This window comes from Callospermophilus lateralis, chromosome 18, assembly GCF_048772815.1.
Source record: "Callospermophilus lateralis isolate mCalLat2 chromosome 18, mCalLat2.hap1, whole genome shotgun sequence".
NCBI classification, from domain to species: Eukaryota; Metazoa; Chordata; class Mammalia; order Rodentia; family Sciuridae; genus Callospermophilus; species Callospermophilus lateralis.
The window spans coordinates 12,706,332-12,724,298 of record NC_135322.1 but is presented as its reverse complement, the minus strand read 5'-3'; the positions used below and the strand labels follow the sequence as shown (position 1 = coordinate 12,724,298).

Sequence of the window (17,967 nt, the reverse complement as noted above, 5' to 3'; positions counted from 1 at the left end):
AGCTGTGACAATCAGCAGTGTCTACACCAACCTCCAGTAACAACTCAGCATTTAAAATCCTTCCCCTCTTGGCAGAAGAACTGAGTGTAAGAGGGCAGAGACTGACTGGGGCTTTTCACTACTAATCACTTGAAGTCCCTGGAGAAGATGTGTTTCAAGGTACGGCCACACGGCTGCCTGAACCTCCACAGCACTGTGGGCTTCCCAAGGGTCTATAGGCACACACCAGTGACACCTGCTGGGTCCATGACATCATGGACGTGGGGAGCTCTATGCACACTGGGAAGAGGAAGCCTGTGATCTGATCCTCGGCAGTAACTTCCAACAAGCAGGATGCAGGAGAATGAATCCTTCCTTGTGAAGACGTTCAAATATGAAAATGAATTAATTTTTTAAAACACTATTTACCATTAAAGATTGAACTTGTTTTTGTAAACGAGTAGGGACCCATATGCTTTTGTTAAAATTACTTACAAACAAAAAAGTGGCATGAGTTTAAGAAAAAGTAAAGAATAGAAAAAAATATTTGCAAATATATTTTGTGATATGGATTTCATGTCTAGATTATATAACAAATGGGTGTAAACCTGCACCCAAAGAATAAGCTAAATTTAGAATAGGTCAAGTACCCTGGCACAGTCCTGTAATCACAGGAGTCAGATGCAAGATTCACAAGTTTGAAGCCAGCCTGGGCAACTGTCCCAAAACAAAAATAAATAAATACATGTAAAGGCTGGGGGTGTAGCTCAGAGGTACAGGACCCCTCAGATCAATCCCCAGCAGTGAAAGAGAAGGGGGAGGGCAAAGGGCTTGGAAGGCCTGTCACCAGAGATGTTCCAGTGGCCAATAAGCACATGACAAGATGCTCAGTGTCATTAGTCACTAAGGAACCAGATCAAAATCACAATGACACCTCACCCCACACCTTCCTACCTTCCCCAGGGACTCTGAAGAGCTGCAGTCACAGTGGAGAACTCTTGGGCACTTCCTGCCAGAGCCAGGCAGAAGCCCATCCACCCAGCACTCCCACGGCTGGGCACGTGCCCACAGGATGGGAAACAGGGACTCCCATAGCTCCCCCAGGCTAAGGCTCGCCACACCATTCTTCACAGGGAACACAGGGCTTCACTATGTCCCATTGGGAACCAATTGGGAACTAAACACAGAAGACAGAAGCTCAAACAACCCTGTATCCATCAACAGAGGAATACATAAAAAACATGCTTACAAATATGTTGGATTATTGATTGGCCATGAAAAATAAAGTTCTGATGCACACTTCAACCTGAATAAACCTGAAAACATGACTAAACAAGAAGCAAAATAGTATGTGGTTGTATAATTTCATTTATATGAAATATCTGGAATTGGGAAATTCATAGAGACAGGAAATAGATTCAAGGTTACCCGAAGTTAGAGAGTCCTGAGATGTGATAGCTTAATGGTCAGAGTTTTAATGCAGTTGATGAAAAAATTCTGGAAACAGTAGTCATTGTCTATTTGAATGGACTCATGGCATGTATTTCTACAGTTAAAAGGGTTAATAGAGCTCATTTTTGTAATAAGTATTACACTATGAAAAGTTTTTAGGAAAGATGTGTAAAATACACCCATTCTGCTTAGTGTGTGTGTGTGTGTGTGTGTGTGTGTGTGTGTGTGTGTGTCTGTGAGAGAGAGAGAGAGAGAGACAGACAGACAGACAGACAGAAAGGTGAAAGGGACTAGGGATTGTCCCCAGGAGCACTCTAAAACTGAACTATGTTACATTTTTTTAATTTTGAGACAAAGTCAAACTAATTTGTATGGGCTGGCCTCAAACTAGCAATCCTCCTGCCTCAGCCTCCTGAACGGCTGGGATGAGAGGCTGTGTCATGTATCTGGCCGGATAATCTCCATAATACTCACACGACACCAGCCAACCACAGATATAGCTCACAAGGCCAGTGTTTGCCCCCTAAAGTCTCAGAAGACACCTCCCCATGTCCTTCCTTTGAACCCTCAAGCACAGATGGCCCCTCCTGAGGCTGCCCATCCCCTGGGGGCACAGTTCTCCCTACTCTGGAGCAGGAGTCCCCAGGACAGCTCCCGTCCTCTCCCTAGACTCACCCTGCCCTGGACAGAGTCAGGTATCCTGGGGTCACTCAGTAAATGGGACCCACTCTGCAGCCAGTAGGTCAGGGCCACCTGTGCCCAGGGACAGGGCCAGCTCTCACTATTTGGCCCCTAGGCGGCATCCCTGCTATAGTCCCTGACACTGACCGTAGTCCTCCTCATGACCACCAGGGGGCGACATGACACTCACAGTTAACACTTGGCAAATGGATTCTGAAACTTGGACTAGCCTTTGGCTCAGGAGGTGGAAATGTGGCTAGATTTCCATCTGCAACAGACCAAAGTGCCTTCCACGAACCTGCTCAGCTCTGACCCCCACTCCTTCCTGGGCCTGTGAGGACCTTGCACTGCCAGGGGTCTCTGAGCAGGCCTTTGCCTCTAGGTATCACCCATGGAAAAAGTCGGGAGAATCACTAGGTAGAGGACACAGGCCACCAAGGAAGGCATGGGCAGTCCTGAGCCACAGCTCACCAAAAATTGGAGAGGGAGGGTCTCCCTAAAAATCTCTCCCTGAAGACCAAAGAGCCCATGGTCACCTACCTCCACTACCATGGCCCTTCCCACTCAGGACACAAAGGGTGTGAAGTCCTGAGATAACTGCTCAGAGGCCAAGCTGGAGACACCAGGTACAGAGAGCAGGTCCCCTCACCAGCCATCTCTCACTGGGCCCCTTTTTAGATTCCAGAACTGTCTCTGTCCCCTTCATGCTGGGAGGAAATGGACCTTCCTAGAGCATTTGAGAACATGGGGAAGACACAGGGCTAAACTGGGATTCTATATCATAAAGGAAATATGCCCAGGGTGAGGGGACCCCAGGGGTTCCCTGGGTGGTGCTGAGAGCCCTGAGGACAGGACACAGCTGAGGCCAGTGCTGGGTGAGCCACTTCTCTCAGGGGACAGCGTCCCCACCTGCCTTGCTCCTCAGGGTGTGGCATGCAGTAGTGAAACCCAACAGGGAAAGCAGAAGGGACAGGAGGCAGGACTGAGAGGGAGGGGACAGAGAGGTTCCTCCACAGAGACCCCGCCCCCAGCCCACGTGACTCAGGAAAGTGCTCCTGCCCTGGGAGGGGGCTGAGCTCAGAGAGGAGCAGGGCAGCAGGGCTGACTGGCCTGGACCTTGGCTTCCCAGCAGGTCTGCAGTGAAGCTCCTTCCACAGAGGGGACAGAGCAGCAGGGACCATGCGGCCCCCCTCAGCCTGTCCCTGCAGAGGGGGCATCCCCTGGCAGGGGGTCCTGCTGGCAGGTAAGAGGGGACAGTTCCCTGAAAGAGGGCGGGAGGTGGAGCACAGTCTTGTTGGTGCCCCCTGGGAGGACATGGCCATCACAGGGGACACAGGGCTTCACTATGTCCCATTGGGAACCCATTGGGAACAAAACACAGAAGACAGAAGCTCACCAACAGGAACAGATGAAGTGGGTCAGAAAGCTCAGGGGTTGTCTTCCCCAAGTTAATCACCAGGGGCCTTTATATTTTGAAAATTGTTGTTAACAGCTCTGTCAGGGCCACCCTCCAAATAGAAAGGCAACTTGAGCAGTGGACACTGTCTGCAGCCACCAGCCTCAGACATTGGCACACAGACACCTGGACCCTCAGGGCGGAGACCCTGCTTCACTCATCCACAGGAGGCTGAGCCTGGTCCAGGCCCTGGGCTACCACAAGGGTCAGACTAGTCTCTGCCTCCTGGAGCTCCCTCTCTAGAGGGCAGGAAGCCAGGCCAGAGGGAGATCTGCAGGTGAGGACTGTGCTGTGTAGATCTAGGAGGGCAGAGAGCAGGGAAATGTCCACAGGGAAGACCTGGGTCTGTAAGGAGGTGGTCAGGGGAAGTGGGTTTCCAGTTGCCTGGGTCTGAACAGAGATCTGAGGACACTGAGGGGCCAGCCTTGCAGACACCTGGGGAAATGTGTTCCCAAAAGAGGATGACAGGTACAGGGGTCCTGAAGGAATGGAGGTCATGCTGCTGGCCTTGAACAGGGGACACACACACACACACACACACACACACACACACACGCACACTCCAAGGTTGAGGAATGAGGACTCCTGCTGAGAACCTGGGTCCCAACTTTCCACCCAGTACAAGGTCCCAGTGTTGATGGATTTCTCTCTCTTCCCTCCTAGTCTCACTGTTAACCATCTGGAACCTGCACCCCACTGCCTCGCTCACTATTGTACCAGTGCCTTTCAATGTTGCTGAAGGGAGAGACGTTCTTCTACTTGTCCATAATGTGTCGGAGAACACTGCAGGCTACCAGTGGTACAGAGGGGAAATAACAGACCGAAGCCATCTAATTGTATCCTATTCAAATCTCACACACTCAGCTACCCAAGGCCCTGCATTCAGTGGTCGTGAGACAATATACCCCAATGGGTCCCTGCTGTTCGTGAATGTGACAAAGGGGGACACAGGATTCTATACCCTACAAGCCACAACTGCCAATTTTGATAGTGAAGCAGCAACTGGAGAGTTCCGTGTACATGGTGAGTGATGACCCAGCCCTCTGGGTGTTGGAGGGGTCAACTCCACTGCACACATAAGACCCCAAGACCTGGTCTGCCTACCTCCTCCTATGCATTACGTCCCCACAATGGAGTTGGAGCATTTAGTGCAGGACACACGTAGTGCAGACAGAATTCAGAAGAGCCGAGTCCTCTGCCAGAATCCACTGGCAGAGAGCAGGGTGGTCTGGTGGGAGACTCGGCCCAGGCAGAGCAGTCTCAGCCCAGCCCCGTGTCCTTCCCAGAGCATGGCCCTGAGAAAGACCCTCCAAGACTGAGTCAGGCCTAGCCTGAGGGCCCTGGAATCATCACTGAGAAGGTCAGCCCAGGAAGCTCCTGCTACAGACCTCTGTCCCAGGGTCCTGGCTCCAGGTGACCCTGAGGACATATGGTCAGGGTTAGAGTTTGGCTTCCTGTTGAGGGCTGCTGGGGAGCAATGATTTACTGGCTCCCTGATCTGGTAGCTCCTGGAGGTGGTCACCAGCCAGGGCACAGTCCCAGGAGCCACATCCGGGCAAGGGCACCTGGGCATCTCCTTCTCCCAGCACTAGGTGTGGTGAGCACAGAGGAACAGGTGCCTCAGGCCAAGTCAGGTGCCCTGATGGACTTCTATGAGGCTCCACAGGAAGGTCCATGTCCCCAAGGGGAGGAACAGAGGAAAGAGATGCTCCTGGAGCTCCTGGTCCTCCTGGGACCAGCCCAGGGCGCTCTCACTGGGAGGCAGATCAGAGTAGGGGCTTTTTCTTTGGGGGCAGCTCATCTAAACCAAGGTCAGGTTACTGTGAGTATTTCAAGGTTAATTTATAGACAACATGGTGAACCAGACACCACTTCCCAGTATCCAATAAAGGGAAACTGAGGCACAAGGAACACAGTTGCTGAATCAGGTCATACAGACCATGGGTGGCAGGTCAGTGATGCATGTCAGTCTGCAGCCAGAGCCCCGTGCTCTGCATACTGAGGGCCTATTAGGCATCTGTGGACCAGAAACCAGCCATTGGCTCAGGGCATTGGCAGCCTGGAGAGGACAGTCTGCTCTGGGAGTGAGAGCAAATGGAGGATAATCAATTTTTACTCTGGAACCAAATTACCTGCCTCAACAGAATGTCCAGGCCTCCCCCTCCCACAGCTGGTCCACACCCTCCCTCACTGAACGTGAAGTCTCCTGTTTCCTGGTGTGTTGGGTGTCACTCCCTCTGTGGCATAAGGTGTTTCTTTTTTTCTTTTCTGGGGGGAGTAAGGGAAATGGTGGTACCAGGGATTGAACTCAGGGGCACTTGATCACTGAGCCACATCCCAGCCCTGTTTTCTATTTTATTTGGAGACAGGGTCTCACTGAGCTGCTTTAGCCTGACTATTGCTGAGGCTGGCTTTGAACTCACAATCCTCCTGTCTCAGCCTCCTGAGCCACTGGGATTACAGGTGTGCGCCACCAGCCCAGCCCTCTGGAGCGTAAAGAACAGGACTTTCCTTTCTCTCTCCCCACTGGACCCTGCAACCAGCACAGGGCCCAGTGTGTGGGCAACTCTCAGAGGATTTATGACAAGGGAGGGAAGATCATGAATGAATGACCCTGAACCTCCTCAGAGCCTGGACCCTGCATGTGCAATCCCAGGGGGTTCTGCCACCTGCTCCCTGTCCCTCCTGGAGGCTGAGGCTCTTGCTCCATCCCACCAACCACCTCTCCTGAGGCCACCCAGGAGCCACATCACAGGATGCCCTTGGGGTGACCGGGCTGTGGAGGGTCTTCAGGGTGGCCCTGGGTCAGTTCTGAGGCGGCCATGAGGTTCTTGGACCTGGGGCTTTAAGTCACTGTACCCCACTGCTCCCTGCCATGGCGATTCTGGCTGTCTTGCTCCTGCCTGTCCGTCCTCTCCCTCCTTCTCATTCAGGCAGGACTGGCCCTGCCCTGCACAATGAGCCATGCCCTTCCCTCCTGCACTAATGGCCATCTGTCCTGTCCACCTGGGGCCAGGCCCCTCCTGGCCATAGTAAAAGGCACAGAAACAGTCGAGGCAGGTGCCCCTGTCAGGCTGCATCAGGGGCAATGTCCCCGACTGTGAAGGAGGCCCCACTGTGTCCCTTCCAGGGCTCTTTCCTTCCATGACAATGACATGTGAAATAGGCCAGGACACAGGCCTGAGCATCTCCCCCATCTACTCTCTGCACTGACTCAGCGAGGGGGGCAGAGGCAGGACAGGGCTGCAAGCCCCTAGGTCCCAGGCTCCTTACACCCAGATGACTGGTGGCTCCATTCTGGTCCCTAAGTGGGGCTCACGCTCCTCCAGTGACTCCCAGGACCTTCCCCAAGGGGGAGCTGGACTGAACGGTGCTGTCTCAGGGGCTGTCTATTCCATATGTGCCTGTGTCCCCATGAGGACACCATCACCACAAGGGAGGTCTGTCCCCACATGGTGTGATGCTCCAGCCACGGTCACTTACATTAGGCTCTAGGCTCCGATATGGAACAATTGATGATCTCATTTTGATTCCTGGGGTGAAAAGAACAGGAAGAAGGCATTCCACAGGCCTGGGTCAGGTGCTTCCCACTTTCCCTGAGTCTCCATAGCAACTGGGAACACAGACTTCTAGATTGATTAACATGATCAATAATACTTCTCTGAGTTTGGGGTTGTGCCTCATTTTACATAACAGAGACCCTCAGATGTCCCTTCTGACCAGTCCAGTCCTCCACCAGGACCCACAGGTCTCTCCTTACTCAGGAGGCTGCTGGTTTCAAACTGACTTTAGCATCTGCCTTGGGTCATAATGTGACCCCTCAGGACTTCAGAGCTCAGTCTAAGACACTGTGCTCTAAGAGCAATATTTCTTTCAGAAAGGAGTCTTAGATCCTGGGTATTAAAACTACTTTCCCATATGGGAAAACTTTAACATCCCCCGTTTCTACCCCAGGTCTGCCACACACAAGCCCACGAGGCCGTATTTTCAGCAAGGTCCTGGTCCCCTCTTCCACCTCTTAGTGCTAATGTGTTAGGAACCATCCACTGGTCTCTCAGGACAACTCCACATGCCTCACCTGCTCTCTGCAGGGGGAGAAGGATGTAAAGACCAAGGACAGGAACATGATTCTGCTCTAAACCTTGTCTGTCCCCCTCACCCTAGAGCATTCTTTGGACTCATGCTTTGTCTTTCAGGTGCCACTGGCTCCTGTCAGTCACCAGGAAACACCTGAGCAGAACTGTCCCCCTTGTGGCAACAGCCTGACCACCAAACTGAATGCCCCTGGTCTCCTAGTGTGGGATTTCTGCTCACACACCCCATTCTCACATCAGGCTGTGGGGTTTTCTTGAGGTTTAGGCACAATGGGGTGTCCCACCATGACCCACCTCTAGGATGGCCTTGAGAACCAAAGGCTCAGAGGACACACACATGGGTCGAGCCCTGGAGTCTGTGCAGCTGGAGGGACTCTGCGTCTCAAGGCCAGCCAGGGCCAGCGAGGACCAGGAGAGACACGGGGTTGCTAACTCCCAGTCCTGGGTCTGTCCAGGACCAAACTCTGCAATTAAGTGCACCTGTGAGAAACTCTGTGCTTCTCCCAGACACAGCCCAGGGGGCCCCACCTCCTCTGATCCCTCAGATCCTCCTGCATCTGCCCAGGATACCCACTCTGCCTGGTTCTTCAGGACTCAGGTTGGTGGGAGGTGAGAGGCCAGCCCAGGTGGAAAAACGCTTTTGCAGGGATCACAGGGCAATCCTCTCTTTGTTGTCTGCACAGAGAAATCACCCAAACCCAACATCACAATCAACAACTCCCAACCCATGGAGGGTGAGGACTCTCTAGCATTAACGTGTGAACCTGAGATTAATTATGCGACCTACCTGTGGAAGATAAACAGTCAGACAATCCCAGAGGGTGACAGGCTGAAGCTCTTCAACAAAACGGGACTCTCATTTTATTCAATGTCACAAGGAATGACACAGGACCCTATGAGTGTGAAACCCAGAACCCAGTGAGAGCCAGCCACAGTGACCCACTCACCCTGAATATTGCCTGTGAGTAACTTCTATTCCTCCATTACCCTGGCTGTGAACTCAAATACACAGGGCCAGAGGTGGGCCACTTAGTCCCTCTCGGGTCCAAGTACACAGACCCTCTCTCCTGGGCACCTGGACTGGCTGTGCCACTTGCCCCAGGCACATCCAGTCAGGCCCAGCCTTGGGCCATGTATAGGAGGGGAGGGCTTGTGGTTCCCTGGAGAGGCCTGGGGTCAGCCACCTGGGACAGAGAAGCAGGGGAATGTCACAGACTAATTTATGTGAACAAAGGGGTTTGGTTCAGACTTTCTGTGAGTGTGTATGGTGCTGGGATTTGAACCCAGGGCCTCTTGCAGGCTGGGCAGGTGCTGTACCACTGTATTCCCCAGCCTAGTTGCGACTTTTAAAATAAACAAGGTTGTGACATGGATCAGTAGTTATATTGTGGTCTTCTACAGTCTAGGAACTTCCCCTTCCCTCTGATGACATTACATATGGCTTTATTCTGTTTGCTCCAGATGGCCCGGATGCCTCCATCATAAACCCCCCAGAATCACATTTCCCTCCAGGGACAAATCTCAACCTCTCCTGCCACGCAGACTCTAACCCGCCTGCTCAGTACTCTTGGTCTTTCAATGGGAGGCCCCTGGAATCCACACAAGAGCTCTCAATCCTCAACCTCTCTACAAATAATAGCAGATCCTATGTGTGTCTCGCCCATAACCCTGTCACTAACCTCAATAGGACCCAAACCAAGAATATTACCGTCTCTGGTAAGTGGACCCTGGAGCACAGTATCAAGTGCTGGGTGGAGTCTTGATTTTCTGGAAACAACGTGGAAGAAGTTCCTTCCTAGCCTGGCACAAGCAAATCCTGTCCTCACCTGAGCCTCCTGCTCCATCCCAGAGACTCTCCTCTTGCTCTGACCTCTCATGACCAATCTAGGGTCCAGCCTGGAATGTGGGGAGGGGCTTCTCCCAGACCCCAAAATTCCTAGGTAGTGGAAGGAGCTTCCCATTGAGGGGGAGGGTCCTTGAAGTCAAGTCACTTCTTTCTGTCACTAACTTGTCCCTTTCTGTCACCTCTCTGCTTTCTTTTACCTCCTCCGTGAGCATCAAGGAACCTGCATGGCTTTGCAATACGTTCATCCTCTTTTTCCCCAAATAACAGGAGCAAAGCCCCCTCAGATGGGGGACGAGCAGCTCTGCTCCTGTCCTGCTCCGACTCCATCTGGGGTGGGAGGGGTGGGTGGGAAAGAGGCCTGGGAGGCCCGTCTGGAATCTGGATCAATCGTGTGGTCAGTTGGTGCCTCCCAAGTCAGGAGCAGGGGAGGGAAAGAGCCAGCCTGGGGGCAGATGCTTCTGAGTTGTGTCCTGGCTCTGAAGTCCCCAGGTGCATAGGGTTGGGAACACAAGCCCATGTCATGCACCACGGAGAATAGCAGAGATGCACACCTGGAGGGACGGGAGCCTCACCTGCAGAGTCCCTGCAAGGCCGAGCAGGGCGGTGCCTAGAGCATGTGTTTGCAGAGAGGAGAATCGTGCCGGGGTTGGTCAACACTGTGACCCCCATCTCCACAGGTTCCTTTCACTGTGATATTTAATCCACAGGCCAGGAAATAAAAGTCCTCTTCAAACTGACAAATCCTGTAGATTGGAATTTCTCCAGACACCAAGGTCATGAAGACAGGCTGGACCATCTTAATTCCCTGACAAATTATTTAATAAAAACTATTTAATGAAAATTATTTAATGCCCCTGAATGTAAAGCTAATTCCTGCCTCAGAGCCGGATCTTCTAAGGCACAGATAGAACTAGAAAAATGTCGCAGGATAGTGGATGGAAAAATTGTTCCACCTGAGGATGAGCTTGCTGGACAGATCCTATAGAGATGTCCAGGGACCCTCAGGGGTCACTTGGGTGATCTGAGGTCAGAAGGAGGGGCAGCACTTTCTTTACATTGTCACTTGAATGATGACACCCAAACTCTGCCGAGGATCAGGGTCATCTTGTGGGCCACCTTACACAACTCACTGTGGGCCCTGAGCACTGGCTAAGGTCTCTGAGGAAGGACCACCTCAGGTCTGCAGCTGAAGCTCCTTCCACAGAGGGGGACAGGGCAGCAGCAGGGACCCCCTCATCCTGTCCCTGCAGAGAGGGCATCCCCTGGCAGGGGGTCCTGCTGGCAGGTAAGAGGGGACAATTCGCTGAAAGAAGGCGGGAGGTAAGAGGTGGAGCACAGTCTTGCTGGTGCCCCCTGGGGAGGACACAACCCTTACAGGGGACACAGGCTTCACATGGAACCTGATGGGAACAGAACACAAGAGAAGCTCACCAACAGGAGACTCTCAGTGACCTGGAGCTGATGAAGGGGGACAGAAAGCTCCGGGGTGTCTTTTCCAGGTCATCTTCTTCCCCAGGACTAGGTGTGGTGAGCACAGAGGGACAAGTGCCTCAGGCCAAGTCAGGTGCCCTGATGGACTTCTATGAGTCTCCACAGGAAGGTCCATGTCCCCAAGGGGAGGAACAGAGGAAAGAGATGCTCCTGGAGCTCCTGGTCCTCCCGGAACCAGCCCAGGGTGCTCTCACTGGGAGGCAGATCAGAGTAGGGGCTGTTTCTTTGGGGGCAGCTCCTCTAAACCAAGGTCAGTTACTGTGAGTATTTCAAGGTTAACTTAGAGACAATATGGTGAACCAGACACCACTTCCCATGTATCCAATGAAGGGAAACTGAGGCACAGGGAACACAGTTGCTCAATCAAGTCACACAGATTTTGGGTGGCAGATCAGTGGTGCATGTCACTCTGTATCCAGATTCCCATGCTCTGCATGCTGAGGGCCTCTTAGGCATCTGTGCACCAGAGACCAGTCATTGGCTCAGGGCACTGCAGCCTGGAGGGGACAGTGTGCTCTGGGAGTGAGAGCAAATGGATAAAAATCAATTTTTACTTTACAACTAAATACCCTCCCTCAACAGAGTGCCCAGGCCTTCCCCTCACAGCCGTCCAGGACAGAGTGTCAATCCTGTGTTAACTGAGAAATCCTTTACGTCTGAATCCAACCATCTAAGCCATCAGGACTGGGCTGGGCGTCCTCACTCCCTAGTGGTCACTGAACTGCTCTACTCCAGGCAAATCCCACCTGGGTCCAAGGTGGACAGGCTGATAGTCCCTCCTTCCCCAACATGCATGGCAGAGGTTCCAGAAATCACAAACCAAACTTTTATAGAGTCACTGCTGTGGTGTGAATGTGCCCCCAAAAGCATGTAGTGGTCACTGAACTCCCAGGGATCTGAGGTGTGGCCTCAGGGAAGGACGTAGGTCCCTATGAAAGGAACAAGGCTGCTGTCACAGAAGGGGAACAGGTCCTGCAGACGTGGCTTTTTGATAAGGGGTGAGTGTGGCCCCTTCCCCTTCTCCTCTCCCACGTGCTCTCTCACCATGGGGAGCCCCCTGCTGTATATCAAGAACTATGTAATGTTTTGAACAACCAACAATAAAAAAAAAAAAAAGAATCACAGTAAAAAAAAAAAAAAAAAAAAAAGATGCAGCAAGCAGCCTCTTCACATGGGGCCCCTAGATCTTGCACTTCCCTGCCTCCAGACCAGTGAGCAGGAGATTTCTCTTCTTTACACACCACCCAGTCTCAGGTGCTCTGTTAGAGCAGCACAAGATGCACCAAGACCAGCACAGAAGTTCTGGAAGATAAGACCCCAGAGTCCACGGGAAAACCCACTTGATAATGAGGTGGCTGGACCTGGGGCCTGAGAGGTGTTTCCCATCTGGATCCCAGAGATACATCAAGGGGACCAGTCTGGGGTCTCCCTGGGGTCATCTAGGGTTAGAGGGAGGTTGAGCAAGTTCCTATTTTAAGATGAGGAACCTAAGGAGGTTGCTGTGTAGTCCAAGGTCAACGTATTGCAGTATATTTTGTAGTTTCCCCAGAACAGACTTGAACCATTTCAGAACCAAGATCATAACAAGGGCATCTTATTTCTGGGTCCTCAACCACTGTCCATGGCCTCAACCATCCAGCTCATCCTCTGGACCACCTCACCCACATCACGATGGCCCTGGGAACAGGCAGATGTCTCTGAGGACAGACAGGGCACCAGGCCTCAGGCCCACTGTCAGTCAGCCCCTTGCTGTTTTTCCACAGGGCTTGTGGCCCAGCCCTCCCTCAGAGCCACCAACACAGAACCACACTCTGTGGCCATGACCTGCCTCTCAGGTGACCCTGGAATCTCCATCACGTGGATCTTCAATAGCCAGACTCTGCAGCTCACAGACAGGATGCAGCTGTCCCCGGACCACAGGACCCTCAGCATAGACCCTGTCAGACAGGAGGATGCCGGGGAGTATCAGTGTGAGGCCTCCAACCCCGCCAGTTCCACCAGGAGTGACCGCTACAGACTGGCTGTGATCTGTGAGTGGCCCCCGTCCCACCCAGTGCTTCCGTCATATATTTCACTGTCAAGGGCCATCATATGGCACCAGCCATGAACATGGGGTAGATGCCAGAGCTTGGAGGGAATGTGGTTGACTACCCAGAAATTAGGTGCCTTGATGTCACCTTGGTTCTGATCTGTACCCAAGGCCAGGCTTTGGGCTAGACAGTCTGTGAGGGCTGCCTGCTGACACTGTCCTGTGATGGGAAGGAAAAAAAGAGGAAGAGGACTTAAAAGGAACATGAGCAGGATGTGGCCCAGCTGCATGTGGAGAGGGTCAGGCTAGAGCACATGCAGGGTTTCAAAAACAAATGTGAAGAAATCGCCAGAAGCACAGAGTCAGGAGGACATGGTGACGATGTGACAAACTGCACTGGGACGTGGTGCCATTTCCTTCCACCCTCTGTGGCCCCCTGCAGGGCCCAGCTGGTTCCCCTGAAGACCTGACCTTCAGCCCTTCCTCTTCTCTTTCAGCAGAAGAGAGGACCCCAGGCCTCCCTGTGGGGGCCGTCGCTGGCATCGTGACTGGGGTCCTGGTCGGGGTGGCTCTGGTGGCTGCTCTGGGGTGTTTCCTGCTCCACACAAGAACTGGAAGGTACCCAGGCTTCCCCCACCTGATCCCACCCAGGTGACCCCAGGCCTGAGGGAAGGAGACCCGTCCTCAGACTGTGGCCTGACTCCGACCTCCCCACTTCCCGAGGACCCTTCCCCTCATTCCCCAGGCTCCCCGCCCACCCTCTGCTGGCCCTGGGCTGCTGCCTCAACTGCCCCCTCCTCTGTGCGCTGGTCACTAGGGACCTGTCCCCATAGCACTGTCCTCCTTCCCTCACACAGCAAACCTGCGACACTTCCTGTGACAGAGTTAGTGTCAAACCCAGCACCTCCTACAGTCTATCTCCACCACCCGAAATGAGGGGTGAGACTATGTATCTCAGGGGTGTCCTGTCCCAAGTCACTCAGTCACTTGGAGGGGTCTTGAGAGGCTGGAGGGTCAGCTCCCCATGAGGACAAGGCCACTGTCATGTTTCATCAACTCCTGGCCCCAGCAGGGTCACTGAGGTCAGGGATTGTCAAGATGCAAGTGGCTGCTGCAGTGTCCTGCCCACATGGTGACCCTGATTCCCTCGCTCCCCACAGCTTGGACCCTTCCACCCGGTCAAACCCTCCTGCTGTAATTCATCCTAATTCCTCAGTCCCTTTCTGGGGTCAGTCAGCCAAATTCTCTTGAGTCTGCATCTGGAAGGGACATTCACATCTGTTCCTCAGCAGAAGGGGCCACTTAAGGCCTTTCCTCAGCTCCCTTCTTGGCCCCTTGGAACCAATCCTGATGGAGTAAGAAGGTTTCACACCCTCCTTGGAAATGGGGTACCCTCCTCAACCCTATCTGACCCCAGTCCATGACTTCTCTCTGGATCCTCATAAATAAGCCTGACCTTCCCTAGGGCTGGTGTCCAGCAAGGCCTCAGAGAGCACCGCACCCCAGCATCAACAGCGAGTGAGTGCCCCTTCAGCCTGTGGGTGGCTGGGAGCCCTAGGCCTGCCCCACAGTGTCACTCTTGCAGTCAACCACTCCTTAGGTCAAGTCCTTCCCTGGGGCCTCAGGAGCCCTGTCATCAAACACTCAGGACAGGGGACCCACCTGGCCACACCTTTGGCATCTAGTCACCTCCTTAGGCTCCTTGGCTCCCTGGACCACTAACAGGGATACAGGGTCTCTCCCAGGACATGTTGTCTCCTCTGACCCTCTGAAAGCTGAGGACCCCCATCTCCTGCTGCAGGGGCCCAGGCCTCACCACCCTCCTTTAACTCTGTCTCTGTTCCAGGCCAAGGTCCCTCTGACAGCTCCACCTCCCTGGTAAGTCCCCCAGCTCCCTACACACAGGGACCCAGCTGTGCAGGCTCAGGACAAGGGCACTGTCAACCCCAGTACAGCACAGACGGCCCCTCTCATGTTGGACCAGGACAAGGTTTGCCTGGCTCTGGCCAGAGGCTTGGCCTCTCTCAGGGACAGGACCACCATCACTCTGTCCTCAGCCCACCCTGATTCCTTCCATTTGTCTCAGGGAACCGCTGGAGGCCAGCAGGTGCAGAGTGGGTGCTGGGAGCTTCTATCAGTGGCCCTGGGTTAATGATGGGGGACCACAGTCTGGACAGAAACTGGGGTGACTCTGCAGAAGTGGAGGCTGGTGCTCAGGACCCAGAGCTGGTAACTCCTGAGAAGAAGGGACTAAAGCAGACACAGGGAGTAAGCTCTGGCCTGTGAGAGACCAGAACCTTCCAGGCACCATCCAGCACCTGCTCACTGGAGTCCCAGCCTTGGTGAGCCTCCCTCACTGACCCTGATGTCCACTCTTTCTCCCCTTCCCAGGCTCCTGTTTCTGGCCACAAAACTGCTGTTCCCATCTACCAGGTGAGTGTGGGAGATGAATATTCTGGTCCACTGTCCAAGGACCAGACCATGTAGCTGCCACTAGCTGAACCTTCTTGAGTATTCAGGAAAGAGTAGTCAAAACAGGATCAGGGGTGGTGAGCACAGGAGGAAGGGACCTGGAAACAGGAGCCACTGAGCCCAGCCAGGCAAGGACAGAGCAGTCGCAGGTGGGCCAGGGCCTAGGAGTCCCTGAATCCAGTTCTCAGAAGGACACAGGGTCAGAGGCCTCTTTGTTCTTTTTCAGGAATTACTAAACCCTGACCTGGACATCTACTGCCGGGTCGACCACACAGCCGTTGGAGGTTCCTAGTTCCCACCAGACAAGGCTCCGTATTGATGGAGGGAGGGTCCCACTAGGACCCCACACCATGGGAAATGGAAAAAAGAGCTGGGAGACTCTGGCACCTGGAGGGGAGGGGTCCCATGGGCTTTGGAGACCCAGACAGGCTGCCCTGGGCTCTGAATGGCCAGAACTAGGCTTCCCGTGCCCAGGACAGGGGCTTCAGGGAGAGGGAAGAGCCCTGTGGGTCACCTGGAAAGGCGCTGAATAAAGACCCCCTTCCCTCCTTCGCTCTTTTGGTTCCTGTGGGAACGTCTCTTGGCAGACACTCCCCTCAGGTTCCTGGTCAGCTCTCTCCTGTGTCACGCAGGGGAATCGTGGTCTCTAAGTTGTTCCCACAGGGTTTCTCTTCCTGGGAGACAGGAGCTGGGAGGTGGAGCCAGGGCAAAGGTGGGGTCTGTCCACAGGGAAGGGTGAGGGTCCCAAGGCTCTGCAGCCAGCAGAGCACTCAGTGGCCCTCACATCCCAGGGACCCATGGTGGCTAGCTGTGGCCACTGATTTCTTTCCTACTCAAGGTCAGTACTCAGGAATCTTCACTTCTGCTGGGACATGAGACTCTCAGAGTATCAGGGGACAGGGCCAGACCCAGACTCAGCCCTGAACAAGGGTCTCAGGCCCTGCCCGAGGCTCCAGCCCTGCCTTCCCATCACCTTCCACTCTGCCCTGCCTGGTCTCTCTGGAACCAGCCTCCTCTCCACACTCTAGCACCCAGGGCAGGGGCTCAGGGCTCCCCACATGGGGCTCTCCAGCCTCCATGCTGATGGGACAGAGGGTCTCCTCCCAGACCCGGGGCCTAAGATATTCACTGCAGCCTCCTCCACACACCTGGGCCACTGCTCTGACTCTGGTGAGGGCTGGGAAGGGTGACGTTCTCAGGTAGTTTCCCTTGGATCAGGCCACTACATTCCTGGAAATCAGAGGTCCATGTACTAAAGCTTAGGGACAATCTGCTGATGGCTGAGAGTTATCTGTCCTGAGATGAGAAGTCGGAAGAGACCCTCAGAGATTCCCCCATGACTCAGCTCTAGTGAGGCTTGTCCTCTGTGAACATAGCATCAGGTCACACGCAGTGACTTGCCTTGGTTTCCTGGGGCAGCTGCCACAGACTGTCTCCAGCACAGTGGCTCCCACAGTGGATCTCAGGTGTCACTGCAGCTGCATTCTTTATGAAGGCCCCAGGGGCTGTGCCCACAGTCAAAAGAACCGTAAGACTCAGGTCGCTGTTGCATCTTCAAACCTGGTGGGAACTTTCACTAACTCTTGGCCCCAGGTCCTATCCTGGGAACCACACCTGCTGGAGCATCTCCAAGCACAGCATCCCGCTCCCTGAGCCACACATGCTCTTGAGGTGTGGCATGGGGTCCAAAAAGGGAACCAGGAGAAAGAGGAAGAGGAACTAGAGGCAGGACTGAGAGGAGAGGACAGAGGGGCTTCCTGGACAGAGACCCTGCCCCACCCACCTGACCCAGGAAAGTGCTCCTGCCCTGGGAGGAGGCTGAGCTCAGAGAGGAGCAGGGCAGCAGGGCTGACTGGCCTGGACCTCTGCCTCCCAGCGGGTCTGCAGTGAGCTCCTTCCACAGAAGGGGACAGAGCGGCAGGGAGTCAAGGGAAAACTCCATCCGAGCCACCAACACCAAACTGCTCTCTGTGGTCAGGACCTGCCTCTCAGATGACACTGGAATCTTCAGCAGCCAGAGTCTGCAGGTCACAGAGAGCAGGCAGCTGTCCCAGGACCATAGCACCCTCAGCATAGACGCCGACAGACAGGAGGTTGCAGGCAATAGCAGTGTGAGGCCCCCAGCCTGGTCAGTTCCACCCAGAGAGACGCCCTCAGCTGCAGTGTATGATAGCCCACCATGGCCCACCCAGCAGTTATTCAACTCTGATTTTATGTTTCTTGCTGTAACGTGGTAGTTATCAGGCACTTAAGTTATTACAGCTGGTAAGAAGCGAAACAAGTGGAGAATCCTCAGAACTTGAACTGAGTCAGTAATGCTCAAAACCAGGAACTGACAGGCCCGTTATTCTTGACTAAGATCCTGGGCAACACCAGGTGCCACCCTTTGCAGGTCTCACAGGCGCCCTCTCCATGGCAAAGTGGTGTTCTGTAGGGACAGGGGCACCTGGGCTGAGACCCAGTGAGA

The 17,967-nt window shown here is 53.9% G+C and overlaps 1 protein-coding gene across 1 annotated transcript in view; it reads left to right on the top strand.

Annotated features, from left to right (window-relative positions):
* Positions 1-3,208: 3,208 nt before the first annotated feature.
* LOC143383159 (cell adhesion molecule CEACAM5-like) overlaps positions 3,209-17,967 on the top strand; it is a 38,252-nt gene continuing 23,493 nt past the window's right edge. Inside the window, 11 exon segments of the mRNA XM_077105673.1 lie at positions 3,209-3,355; positions 4,232-4,591; positions 8,346-8,504; positions 8,507-8,623; positions 9,124-9,378; positions 12,763-13,029; positions 13,526-13,646; positions 14,494-14,546; positions 14,875-14,906; positions 15,420-15,461; positions 15,727-15,784. Of these exon segments, the coding sequence (XP_076961788.1) occupies positions 3,292-3,355; positions 4,232-4,591; positions 8,346-8,504; positions 8,507-8,623; positions 9,124-9,378; positions 12,763-13,029; positions 13,526-13,646; positions 14,494-14,546; positions 14,875-14,906; positions 15,420-15,461; positions 15,727-15,784 (1,528 nt within the window). The 5' untranslated portion in view covers positions 3,209-3,291.